Raw genomic sequence first — 12,788 nt, 5'->3', positions numbered from 1 at the left:
GGTCAACAACTAACCAATCAACTGGTCCCTATCGCCTTCTGATCCTTGATGGTCATGAAAGCCATCACTCGGCCGAATTTATGAGATACTGTGAGGAAAAGAAGATTATCACGCTCTGTATGCCTCCTCATTCCTCTCATTTACTCCAGCCTCTCGATGTCGGCTGCTTTGGACCGCTGAAAAAGGCCTATGGGCGAGAAATAGAGCATCTGATCAGGTGCTCTATAACCCATATATCCAAGACCGAGTTCTTTCCCGCCTTTTATGCCGCCCACCGAGCTACTATTACAGAAAGCAATATCCGGGGAGGTTTTAGAGGAGCCGGGCTTGCTCCCCTTAACCCAGAAAATGTCATCTCAAAGCTTGATGTGCAGTTACGGACCCCGACGCCTCCTGCAGAGGTCACGGCACCTTCGACCCCCTGGGCTTCAAGGACCCCAAAGACAGTACTAGAGGCCCAATCGCATTCCAAATATCTACAGGCACGGATTATCAATCATAAGAGCAGCTCCCCAGAGTCAATTATTCAGGCTGTTAAGTATTTTGAGAAGGGAAATAGTATCCTTATACATGAGGTGGCCTTACTAAAGGATAGGGTTCAACAACTTGAACAAGAGAATAAGATAATAGGCAGGCGCCGGAGGGGGAAAAGGACCAGACTACAGAGAGGAGGGCCTTTAACTATAGAAGAGGCATCACAAGTAATTGATCAGATGGATGTTGATACGCAGGTAGCGGCCGAGTCGTCGAGAAGTGGTGGTCGCAGAGGGTCGAAGGGACGGAGGGTTATGCATTGTGGCAAATGCGACATGGCCGGGCATAACGCAAGGACCTGTCAGGAGGAAATTGAGGTCAATATGGAAGAATATAGCGATTAGTTTTAATTAATCTAATAGGTTGTGGTGTTTTTAGGAGTAATTTTATTATGTAGGTGATAAAAAGTGGCTCACTCGCTTATATGGCTCACTCGCTTATATGGCTCACTCGCTTATATGGCTCACTCGCTTATAAAACATGTTAGCTCTAACGTCCTTGATAAGCGAGTGCCACAGACAAGCGAATGCAACACTTATACTGTACAGCTAAAAGCAAAAATATTAGATTTTCTAAAACTAACTACGCAATTAATAAGAATTTACAAAAAATGATTTTAGATTTATTAGGGAAAAAGTCATATGATTTTCTTTTTATTAAATTTTTAGTTAATCTTTTAAGCCATTTTTATCAAACATTAGCAAAAAATACAGTGTGAATAAGCTTTTTTATAATAACTCTATAAATAAAAATAAATAAAATTTGGTAAAAATCTCCTATATAATTTCCTATCTGATTAATCATCTACTCAAATTTTAGATATTTTAAGCTTAGTTTTGGTTTTTAATAACTCTCGTATAATCGCAATTTAAGGTGTAAAATGTAATGTGGCATTCACCTGTCTGTGGCACTCGCTTATCAAGTACGTTATAGTTAAACTATTAAACTTAAAAGGGTTAGCTGACAGAAATATAATGTATTTCTATCAGAGAAAATATAGGGCGAAGATACTAAACGGTAATTAATTAAAAACAGGGAAACACAATGCGTTTCTGCTGATAATTCTTAAGTAGGGTCTAAAGGAGTAGCGGGAATCTAACGATCAAGTCGTCTGTCTGTTACTGGAAAGAGGAGCCCATGTGAACGCGCAGAACAAACCCTACGGCAACGCTCTACAGGCCGCTATCTTACACAAAGAGGAATATATTGCCATGATGCTCTTGAAAGCAGGTGCACGCAGACGATCAGCTCTTTTCTCCTACTTTGTTTTTGCTGTGCGAGCCCCCATTCCCTATGTTTTTCTATGCGCGCTAAGCAATGGGCCTCTCTTGGCCGGGTTGGCCTTCTTACTCAATCGAGTCTTTTCGGGTAATTGGGATATGCGGCTCGAGGTTTTTGTTGCCTTACTTCTCTGGTTTATGCTTTATTCCTCCGGATTGAGTCTGTATATCGCTGTTAACGCACGCTCGAGGAATCAGATGGTGTCATCTCTTGAACTTTACAACACGTTGGCGGATTCAATGAAAGAAATACTGGAACCGTCCTATTTTGAAACATCTTAATCATATGTTGTCACATCTACAGCTGCCTATTGTTTTCACCGAGATCCCTTTCATTTCAAACTCTATCGCTTTTTCCGATGCCTTGGGCTGTTGGTCCCTCATTGACGCTCTTTTCAACCCAGGATATCCTAGCTTTCAGATATGAAGTGTATCTAGATTCATCTATGAAAGGCAGGTCTTGGACAGTATATTAGATAGAAATCAAGAGCTTCTAGATACGTATATCTAATGCCCCATTCTCAATAGATGCGGTCATGATTGTAGAGTTCACACTTACCAAGCAACTGTAAGAGGCAAGGATAAACACGCAATGGGAAAGTGTATAATTGGCAAATTACGAGGGGCAATTGGTACAGTAGCTCGAATTTGATTTCGGTAATCTCAGGTCGTCTTATCTTGCAACTAAAGGTTTGCCTCGTCCGGGTATACCAGTACCGCCCGAAGCCGCAAGCTGCAACCCCAAATCCAGAACAAATGCAAATAATACCGTCAAATTACTATACTAAATAATATATTTTACAGACAGTAAAATAAAACTAAGATAATAATTAACCTTTAATACAATAAATAAAATAGAGGCCGTGTTCCAGGTTCAGCATACAATTTAATCAATACCTCGCGTTTGTGATCCACCAGTGGACGGTCGCTCTATCGTCAGTATCCTCCTTAGTGTTGCGGACATAGTCCACATGCTCCCACTTCTGATCAGGTGGTACGACAAAGGACCCAGATTTCTTGCCATCCAAGTCGGTTGTCATTTCACTGTCGCCCTCGTACAAATTCATAGTATAGCCAACCTTCAGAGAGCCGTCGGGAAGAAGGTTTAGCCCCGTGTAGACGTGAACGCGGATTTCTCCGCCAGCACTGGCAAGGAAGAAGTCGGTGTATGAGTTTCCCCTCCAGTCGCCTAGAGTGTATGTTCGAGGGCGCTGATCTCTCTTGAAGTAGTCGTCAGACCAGGGCGACTCGTCGTCCCTGATCAGGACGAATGTATCGAGTTCGATCCGGCGCAAGGGGCCGGCACGCCTCTCAATTCCAGGCGAGGGGGCGTTTTCTTGACCGCTGTGGGAGGCAAGCGAGTGGACAGGGGTAGCCACGGTGAGCATGGCCTGCACAAGGCCGAAGATGAATATGAAGAGACGCTTCATCTTATATCAAGGCGTGGAAGGCTGCTTTGTTGGGGTTGGAGTGGCATGCAAAAGAAAGACTGAGAATTCAACTTGTGTATTCAGGCTGGTGTCTTTTATTTATATTTTTTTCTTGAACGGTAAAAGTCCACCTAGCGTCTGCGTACAGAGAGCTATTGGGTAGCAGTAAATACGATGGCCAGCTCTGACCAATCTATATGCATGTGACGGATCAACCAACGTTCTGGTCAGCCCACAGCCATCCCTATTGTATGTACGGAGTAGGAGGTGGCAATCTCGTCAATGACAACTAAAAGTATTTCTATATATAAATATATACTGTATATAAGAAGGATGTACACTGAAAAGCAATTTCTTTATATTTATACCTTAAAATACAGTCTCTTAACTAAACTTTTAAACATCTAATATAAGCTAACAAATAACTAAAACCTATATAATGTATTATTTTAGGATTTATCTTAATTAAAAAGACTTTTTAAAGCTATATACTGTATAATAGCTTTATTCTGTTAAAGCTCACTAAGTGCCTTCAACATTGAATGCGTTGGATATGCGGTGTTTGGAAATTGCCGTTCGTGGACGGACACTTTGCTTGTTTATCCGTTCGGAGACGGGGCCGGACTATGTCTCGTAATTTGATAAAGAAAATAGCAAGCTTATGAAGCTTCAGTCTTCTGCACACAGCGGGGGTGATATAAGGCGCAGCTGGAAACAAAGAGAACTGTAGGAACGCTTTGTTAGGGCTGTTCTAATTACGGCAGCGATATTCAGTTGGATTAAGGTGCTGGATCGAATGGCGCCGTCTCCAAGACCCATCGGAAGGGATGGCTGAACTACTTGCGATAACTGGACATACACCAGACCTCTGCTAAGAATCGACGCATATGCTGGCTCCGTGTGATGGCATGTTGATCGAGGCCGCGATAGCATCTGGTGAGAGCGATGCTCCCCGGTAATAATACCACCGCGTGCTCAGTGGGACTGGTAGACGCCTGCGATAACTGCAGATTAAACATAAGGCATAAGCGACCGACCTTCGTCTCCCTTCGGGGAGAAAAAGGCAGCCTGAAACGAGAAATCCCAGATACACCTTTCTAGCTGGCTTTCGCTAGCCCTTACTTATGTCATTCCCCCGCATTATTAGGCTGGTTCGAGCGCTGACGCCAATTTGGTGGTGGCAATGTCCCAGCTGCACAAAGCCTGTTTAGTGTAGTAGTAAAAGCAGGGGTCGAAACAGCCTCTCAGCGAATGTTGTACTGTACAATACATTGCGAGGTCGATTGCCGCAACGGTTGGCGAACGGAGGAGGTGACCTCATTCAAATGTCATCGTGTCTCACTATTCGTATTGCAGAAGACGTGGCATCAATGGCGTCTGGGAAGCGTTGACACGCGTGACATTGCACAGCCCCTGACTGCATGGCGTTCTCTTGTGTGCCTGGATAGTACCTCCGTCAATATTCGGAAGACGAAGGCCAGCAAAGATGCAGCCAGGTACACCAATTAACCTCTCCTGCTTCCTTACAGTCGAGAAGCATTTCACTCATTAAAGAATTTTGGCTTAAAATCTGGACTTAATGTTCCTATAGCTGAGATGGGTTGCAGATTGTCCTGGGAGAATCCCGAATAAAGGCGGCGATGTCGTTGTTAGCAACTGTGGAATGACAAAAGAGAGCATTTATATTTAGGGCAACAAACTTGTGACGGGATGTAAGTGCCTCTTTTAGTCATATTCGTACTCTGGTGGTGGCCTCAATTCGAGCGGCGTATTATGTGCTCGTTCGATGACGCCATGGCTGAAACTTGAAACACCTCATATTCGACCTTGACCTGCAACTCCTTCATCAAAAGCTACATTTCTATTGCTACGAGACTTACATAAGGTAGCAAAAGCCCATTGAATCTGTCTGGCATTATCTTTCGTTTCTCCTGCAAATCAGAAAGCCGTCGAAACACACTGCACCCTATCTCAACACCCGAACCTCACAATTACTTTCAACATGGACTCTGAAGAACAAATCCGAGACGAATTATTCCCCAGTGAAACTTCCGCGGTTTTGCTAGGAATTCTTATTCCACCTCTCTTGATACTCTGGATCTCTAGTCTGTACCTTGTCCGGCGTGAAGATGACCCAGCACGAATGGCCTTTATGTATATGAAAATTGTTTTCCCAATGGCCCTCCTGTGCGTTACGTCTTCCTTGCATGAGTCAAACACAATGTACTAGTTACTAACTCTTATAGCGCACTGACGCTTCGCTTCATCCATGTCATGGCGATGAACAAGATACTCGTGTCTCACGTCTCGGATGAGACCCCTCTGGATGAATTCCTGCACTGCATGGTCCACGTCATCAATCGCCTCGATGCTCTGTCCGCGACATTGCTCGACGTCACTGATGTCTTCCTGATCATCACACTATTTGAGCTCGGTAATGGTTTCCTAATATACTTAACGGCCAAAAGATCAAGCTTTTACCTTGTTGTACGGTATGCGATTCTTGTTCCATCTACAGCTGTTCTCTACCATGACATTACCACCTTTATCCGGGGCCATTCTATCTGGATAAAGTCCTTATTGATGGACGAGGACAGCGAACAACGAATTTTGAAAGATCTTGAAGAGGGGGGTGAATGGGATACATCACTCCTGATTTTGTGGGGGGTTGCCTCTTTAGTCTTGCTTGCATATGCATGCTTTATTTCTAACAGGGCCAGAGACAAGCCTCTAATTTTTGATGTAAGTCTGATTTCATATCCCTCCCTTCCATCCTCCTTCATTTTTCGTACCGGCCTGCTTCCCCCTTCGGCAAAGTGAAAGAGTGAAAACTAAATGATATCGCAACAGTCCACTATGATCTTTCTGGGAGTCACGGTTCTGAACCTCCTTAATCCAGGGAGACAGCTCCTAATGATTATCTTGGATCTGAACCAAGATGGACGGAATATCGCAAGGGAGTATTTTTACCTCATCGATAATATCCTTGACCACTGGGTGCGCTTCTTTATTATCGCGCTTATATTTGTCCTAGGCTTGCGGAAAGATAATGGGCTGTGGACTACACCATCACGTCTTCCTGGTGACCTGGTGCCGGCGATGAATGTAATTAAGGGTTGATCTCAGTACCGCTTTAAAGAACTATAGGCATAAAGGAAATAGATGGGCCATTCTGAGGACGGAAATAGGGATAAGATGTTACTACTCACCGGGGGGGGGCCATAAGAATGCTGCCAACCATATCTCCCTACTCTTCTATTCCTAATTGTCGTGTACCCCTAATTGCCGCGTACCCCTGTTCACTTCTCAAGTAACTATCTATCTCCGGTTTATTCCCATGTAATCCATACTATGGCGACTTATTTATGCCATTTCGATCGACGGTCTGCGCCCATGTCACATACGCGTGTGAACGCGTACTTGACCTTTCATACATTATCCACCCTCTTTACTGTAATTTCAATCCGAGGTTTCTTTCCAACGATCTTTACAAGCTCATGTCATCGAGCGGCTAGTAGATTATGGGGCGGGACAAATTGCAAAACAGCAGCTAGATCAATAAAGTGGTCTTGAAAAAAAATACTGTAATTGAGTTCTCCATGTCTGTCTTTCATGGTTTCTACTCTAGAATACTAGATGGTAACGGGGCCCGTTACGGATTTGAGGCCAATCAAAACTATTTAATTCGACAAGGGCTCCTCAAACTCGTAACGAACCCCGTTACTGTCCAGGTCGTGTTCACAAAAACGCGGAACAGGGCCTGCTTCATAACATGGTGATCCGTGCCATCCTCGCTGAGTTCATTACTTGTAGGCAAGAGCCAATGATAGGTAACTAAAATTATTAGTTGATTTGACTTTAAGTCTAATCTCTCCTCGACTGTTGCATATTATACTTATATTTGATGGATTAATAATTAGATTTATAGCATTTCTCTTCTCTAAGTATTTTACCTTCTCAATATTTCTACTCAACTGCATTCAAAAAACCGCCTTTATTAACAAAATATCATACCAACTCAAGTTCAGCCGCTCCCCGTGTCAGTAACATCAATCGCGTGGGGGACTGGCTCAGTATACCCGGCAAGGCTGGGCAACTGACCGGTCTAGCACCAAGACAACCAACTTCATTCACAAGAGATTGCACTTTCCTGATTCGATGCCGTATGAAAGTTTGATGTTTCGGTTATTGGTAATAGTCCCACTGCCGATATCGGACAAAACCGCTGTTGATGTGAACTGGAGCTGAGTTGTTGTACATTTTAGAAATAGTACAACTTGCCAGACATGCCAACTTCGACGGCCAAACGTGAGAGGTAGGCGCCGGATGAGCTCATGGGGATCTACATTGGAGGACACAGCCAGGGATGTAGTCGCAGCTTTCGCCAATGACGTTTCTGATGTCCGAGGTAGTAAAGCAGCGATCATAGATGTTATTGCCGGAGCTTGTAATGGCTACGGGAAGGGGGATCTAGCACAGTGACTTGAAACAATAGCAGAATGTGCTTCACCAATTTTCACCACTTCCGGCCGCAAATCAAATTGCACGATTGACTTGGACTAGTGGCATGTGAACGATAACTTTACTTTTTAGGTAGCTGCCACTTATCTAATATTCAAGTTTGTTTTTGCGCATCATTTATTGGTGTTATTTTAGTGCAGTACCGCATGATAATCACCTAGGGCTAGACGCTCAAATCCTTCATAAGATGTTGCATTTAACAGGACGTTGTGGGTTCATTGTAGATTGTATGAACGTCACTACTATTATAAAGCATGCTATCCAGGTTGTGTGTCTTATTAGCATAGAAATATAGGTATGTAGGCAAATAACTGACTAATATTTGACTCTATCCTTAACATAGATATATGGATTGAGAGAACGCTGCTGAAGTTATTGAGGATCGTTCTGAACTTCGATGTTGGCGAAAAGTCGATCGCAAATGCATTCTGGTGTTGAATATGCTAACTCGTATTATGCCTATGCTTAGAATTTCCTAGGACTGGTAGGATGGGCATCGGAGCTATGGCTCTCGAGCGTCCTATAGTAATATTTCCTGAACGAGGCTGCTTATGCATGTTTATAAACTTATCGAAATATCTGGTTATATTGATAATTACCCGGACTTGTTCCCCTCTAGTAACAAATTACCCCTGTTCTCCCACTCAGCAAGGCATGCCACTGATAGCATCGTCTGCGGGTAGTCCGTGCCAAGTACTCGTTTTCTTATAACTACACAGTTCCGCATGAGGGCTAGAGCATCTCCAGTCCGGCCACTCACTTTCCAGGTAATAGCTAATTTATGCATACTCGTCAGTGTATCGGGATGCTCTTCTCCCAATGTCCTCTTCCTCATTGCTACTACTCCTGTTAACAGCTCTTCTGCCTCCTTCCATCGTCCCTGATTACTGTATAGTAATGCTAGGTTGGCCATGGTTGTTAGCGTATCAGGATGCTCTTCTCCTAGCATTTTAGTCCTTGTTTTCACCGCCTTCTTGTTTAAACTTTCTGCCATCTTGAACTTGCCGCTAGTCGACATATACTCTGCGCAATTTGTCAGCAAATGGGCCCAGTCTAGCAGCCCTTCAGCTGGCGGTTCCTCCCTAAACGTCGGTTCAATGTGAGGAAGTAAGACCTGACAGGTAGGCCAGGTCTCGAACGTGCCATCTGGAAAGAGTGTGGACATAGAGTGCAGAAACAGCTGCCTCCATCGTCCTTCGTTACCCGTCGTAGATATCCAAAATCGTGTGCAGAATTGTACCAAATCATGCATGTCATATGAATCCCCAGTTGCTGTTACAGACACAAGCGAGTAGCCGAGGAGTATATCAAGATCATCTTCAAAATTCTCACTCGCAGCATCTCTGTTGGCGTGGTCCGTCAGGTCGGTGGCATAGTCATGGAGAATAAATTCAGGGATTCCCTGTGGATTAAAGAAGCTCATAAAGGAAAGCAGTTTCACGGCAGATGGTCTCTCACGGCGTATCTGCTCAAGCGTGACTTGCCATGTTACCACGACTGAATTAGAGGCCGATTCATCTCGTCGAAGATCTCCTGCATCTTTGTTGAGGAGACTGCCCTTTTTCTTGTCACTCTCTTGGAAGGTATCTAGATATGTCTTTACTGACACACGGGGAGCGCGGCGGTTGATGTAGGCAGCTGCTTGAGTGATGGCCAGCGGAATACGATCTAGAGCACGAAGAAGATCTGTAGCAGCATTCCCGTCGAAGTCACCATCGAGCTTGTTCTGGAGAAGCTGAAGGCCTTGGACGTCATCCATGGTCGGGACACTGTAGATAGCTTTATAGCTTCCTGTCAACCTTTCAGCAGCGTCCATGCTACGTGATGTAATGAGAATAGTTCCATTGCGGCTTTTCGGTAGATATGCCGCTAGTAGCTGCTGATCGGTCCTCGCAATGGTGTTCTCGTTCGCAAGTCCCGTCACTGCCTTGGTTCCGCTGTTATGGACGGGATAAAAGAGGTTGACGTCATCGGCATTATCCAGGATCATCAGCCAAGAGCCAGCTTCCTCTGTCTGCAGCCAGTCACGAATGAGCCTAAGCACATCCATATCAGGATCATTTCGCCGTGGCAACTGTAGCCTCTCTGCAATGGCCCGGTATGCCTCCTCAAATCTCGGCTTCGAACTCGCGTACACCCAGTAGACACTAGTCTGGGGTGATTCACTGTGGATGTGATGGGCAAACTGGATAGCAGCCTGTGATTTGCTTTAGTCTGTCAGCAAAGGCCGTCTTCGAAACTGGATTATGTTTGCCATAGGCCATACCCAAATCCACCCATGCCTACAAGCGCTATGCGACTGGCGGAGCCCGTGTATTGGCTCTGAAGCCATGCAGTAATATCCGGTCGATCGACGAAGTCGGGGTCTCGGTCGAATGGAACGTTGAAGCAAGGTATGTGGGCGGCTGGTCTATCTCTGCAGGATTGGAGTGAGACATCATCGAACTTTTGTTGGATGTCAAGCAAGATTGTACTGCGACGGCGTCAGTTGGTTCTGTCGATGTTCTGGGCCGTACGCTAACGCACGTTTGGTCGATTTGCAGACTTAACATAATGGTTTGCTTGTAGTGTTCTAAGTTGACAACAATTCCCCTAACCTCTTTGCTATCGAAAGGCCACTTAAGAGCACGGAGTCCGAGTCGGCGCATCGTCTTACTGGCTTTACCTGGATCCAGCCTGTTCTGCATTTGGATCAACTCTGACTTACAGCCATCAAGAGAATCGATCAATTCTCGTGATATCGTAAGCGCTTGATTATTTGGGCCGTATAAAACACGATGGACTCCTCGGAGGCATGCATCTAGGTCCTTCAAGTGGCTCTGGAGGTGTTCGATGTCCGCCTTGGCGTTTCCGACTGCAGTCGAGTATTGGAAGCAGAGCGTCGCGACTTTAGCGGATAAATCAACAATGGCGATGACACTTGCAGCGAGTCCAACCGCCTCGGCCATGGTAATCGGTGTTTTTTTTTTTTTTTTGGCGCTTGGGAAAGATGTTTTCGAATTAAGCTCTCCAAACCGGTAGCTCTAGAATGGGGTTTTCAATAGCGGAGGGGCTTCCGTCAGCAGGTGTCACAGTGGATGTATGCCTAACCGAGGCTGTGGCGTGGCGGAGCAAGTCGCTCAGCTCCTGTGACAGCCCGCTGCCTGCCGTCACGTTCAGCCAAGTCAGGCAGTCACCGGAGGAAAGTACAAAAATAAATCTCTAAGAGTATATCCGTGGCCAAAGCTTCCACTGCCGTTACGCGAATCGGCCAATACCAATATGGACTTGTGTATGTATATTTCTTTTCGTCCGGGGGACCGTAGGCCCCAAAAAGTCTCTTAATGGAGCACAGGACGTGCTGAGCTAAACTATCTACAATCGCTGCCGTGCTGATTCTCGCTCGGATCATCTGCAAGGCCTCTTGGATCGGAGCCGTATACATGCTCGAGCGTTTTCTGTACTCATTACCTCCAAGAGGCACCTCTCTACTCGTAGCCAGCTCTACAGTAGTTGTCGGTGAAGCACGTCCCACGGACATCAATACAGTTGATCTCAGCAGAGCTTCCCTCCAGCAACGCTTCTATCTAGTTCATCCAGCGTATCATCGGCACAAAGGCACATTACTCTCAAGAGGGCATCCCGTCAGCGGGAACATATCCCTCTCCAGCCTAGAATTCTCTTGCATAGATAGATCAAGTAGCTTTCCATACCCTGGGGCAGGAAGTCCATGATCCTTAAGATCGCCAGTAGCTGCAACCCTAGGACTATGCATCCTTGGGGAAACCCCTTGCAGGGGAAAAACCCAAGACGGCCAGAACGCTGCTCTGTAGACGAGGCAACCGCCCCGTTCCATGGTCTCCAGGTAAGCTCTGTACCGTTTCAACCCAGCGGTTTTTGTCACGTGGTCTCAACCAGTGAGACAAATTGTCGAAGCCTGGCGGTGTTCCAGGCAGCAGCCGAGGCTGCAAAGAAGAAGAGGTTCTCTGGGCAGTATGCGACTGCAGAGATCGGTCAAGCAGCTTCCGAGCTGCAAAAAGGGCAGCGAACCATGTAGGGTCCGTGCGTCAAGGTCGAGGGCACCAGGGGGCCCAGAAAGTCGAGCAGCCGGCGGCTGCTGGTGTTGTTCGGGCAGCTAAAGCTGCAGTAGTCGGTCGAGGCAGCGTTGAACTGCAGGCGAAAGTGAGAGTGAGGGTGCGATGACCCTCGATGTCAAGCAGCAGGATGCTGCGAATGTCGTCTGGGCAGCCGAGGCTGCAGAAGTCGGTCGTACGGGAAGTCGAGGGGCACAGAGCCCGGAATGTCGCAGGCTCGCGAAGCCGAAATGTCGAGGTGAGAAGAAGTCGCAAATACCACATATGAAATGGCGCTCGGGGGCGGTGTCAAGAGCTCGCGAATCTTAGTGTCGTTGGACACTCGTCACGAAGAAAGGTCAACTCTCTGAATCCCTTTCTTCAGGCAGCTGTTAGGGTCCCGTTAGCCCCACAGTTGCTTTTATTGCCATTTTGGCCTGCAAAAATTCTTCGCCCTAGCAGAGCGCTAACAGCGGGTGCCAAGGAAAAACTTTTACAGGTGAGAGTTGAATATGGACTTGTGAGCTTATAAGATTGGTAGCTGTAGGGTATATTCTTATTTCCTTGAATGGTTGTCGGGCGACAAAGTGACAAGGTGACAAAGTAACTTAACGTGCACTAGTCTGCCGCAGCCAATAACTGCGTGTTTTTGACTTGCATGTTCAGCAGTGGCTGTAGGCCATCGGTTTTATCACGCTCAGCTTGAACTGCGGACGTCGAATGAAGGTGCTTCAGAAAGGCGCTAATATTACATGATGGCTAACAGAGTTTGGAGATTGAAGCTGTACTTTTATCCCATCAAATTCGATTGCAATGGAGAACTTTGAATTCGACCCTAATGACTAAATGACCAAATCAACTCTACTAGAGTTGATTTTATTGACCCACTTTAAACCTAGTAGAGTTGATTATTGCCAGGGTGTAGAGTTAATTTGACATTATTCTATATACAGGAATAGTAGTGCTAATCA

The 12,788-nt window shown here is 45.8% G+C and overlaps 3 protein-coding genes across 5 annotated transcripts; 1 reads left to right on the top strand and 2 right to left on the bottom strand.

Annotated features, from left to right (window-relative positions):
- Positions 1–2,704: 2,704 nt before the first annotated feature.
- FOXG_15041 (uncharacterized protein) lies at positions 2,705–3,244 on the bottom strand (the record flags this gene model as incomplete). Its single annotated transcript, XM_018395118.1, has 1 exon — positions 2,705–3,244. One exon carries the CDS (start codon positions 3,242–3,244, stop codon positions 2,705–2,707), a length of 540 nt encoding a protein of 179 aa, XP_018255580.1.
- Positions 3,245–5,246: 2,002 nt separating this feature from the next.
- FOXG_15040 (uncharacterized protein) lies at positions 5,247–6,364 on the top strand (the record flags this gene model as incomplete). The annotated part of the gene is made up of 3 exons (XM_018395117.1): positions 5,247–5,431; positions 5,491–5,986; positions 6,095–6,364. 3 exons carry the CDS (start codon positions 5,247–5,249, stop codon positions 6,362–6,364), a joined length of 951 nt encoding a protein of 316 aa, XP_018255579.1.
- Positions 6,365–8,319: 1,955 nt separating this feature from the next.
- Positions 8,320–10,740, bottom strand: FOXG_15039 (uncharacterized protein). Of its 3 annotated transcripts, none has more exons than XM_018395114.1 (3): positions 10,292–10,740; positions 10,032–10,238; positions 8,320–9,972 (listed from the first exon to the last, which is right to left on the bottom strand). In XM_018395114.1, exons 1-3 carry the CDS (start codon positions 10,711–10,713, stop codon positions 8,361–8,363), a joined length of 2,241 nt encoding a protein of 746 aa, XP_018255576.1. In that variant the 5' UTR covers positions 10,714–10,740; the 3' UTR covers positions 8,320–8,360. The 3 variants fall into 3 exon arrangements, with proteins under 3 accessions (XP_018255576.1, XP_018255578.1, XP_018255577.1); XM_018395116.1 differs by having other exon boundaries at positions 10,311–10,740; XM_018395115.1 differs by having other exon boundaries at positions 10,032–10,740.
- Between the last annotated feature and the right edge of the window lie 2,048 nt (positions 10,741–12,788).

Source organism: Fusarium oxysporum, chromosome 1 (genome assembly GCF_000149955.1).
Source record: "Fusarium oxysporum f. sp. lycopersici 4287 chromosome 1, whole genome shotgun sequence".
Lineage (NCBI taxonomy): Eukaryota > Fungi > Ascomycota > Sordariomycetes > Hypocreales > Nectriaceae > Fusarium > Fusarium oxysporum.
The sequence above is the reverse complement of the archived record's forward strand: the minus strand, read 5'-3'. Positions and strand labels throughout refer to the sequence as shown.

Excerpts from the sequence above, each read along its gene's own strand:
- FOXG_15039 (XM_018395114.1), bottom strand. The coding sequence starts at position 10,713 with ATGGCCGAGGCGGTTGGACTCGCTGCAAGTGTCATCGCCATTGTTGAT. Across the intron at positions 10,239-10,291 it reads AGTCTGCAAATCGACCAAAC|TACAATCTTGCTTGACATCC; the intron begins GTGCGTTAGCGT and ends ACGCCGTCGCAG. Across the intron at positions 9,973-10,031 it reads GTAGGCATGGGTGGATTTGG|CAAATCACAGGCTGCTATCC; the intron begins GTATGGCCTATG and ends GACAGACTAAAG.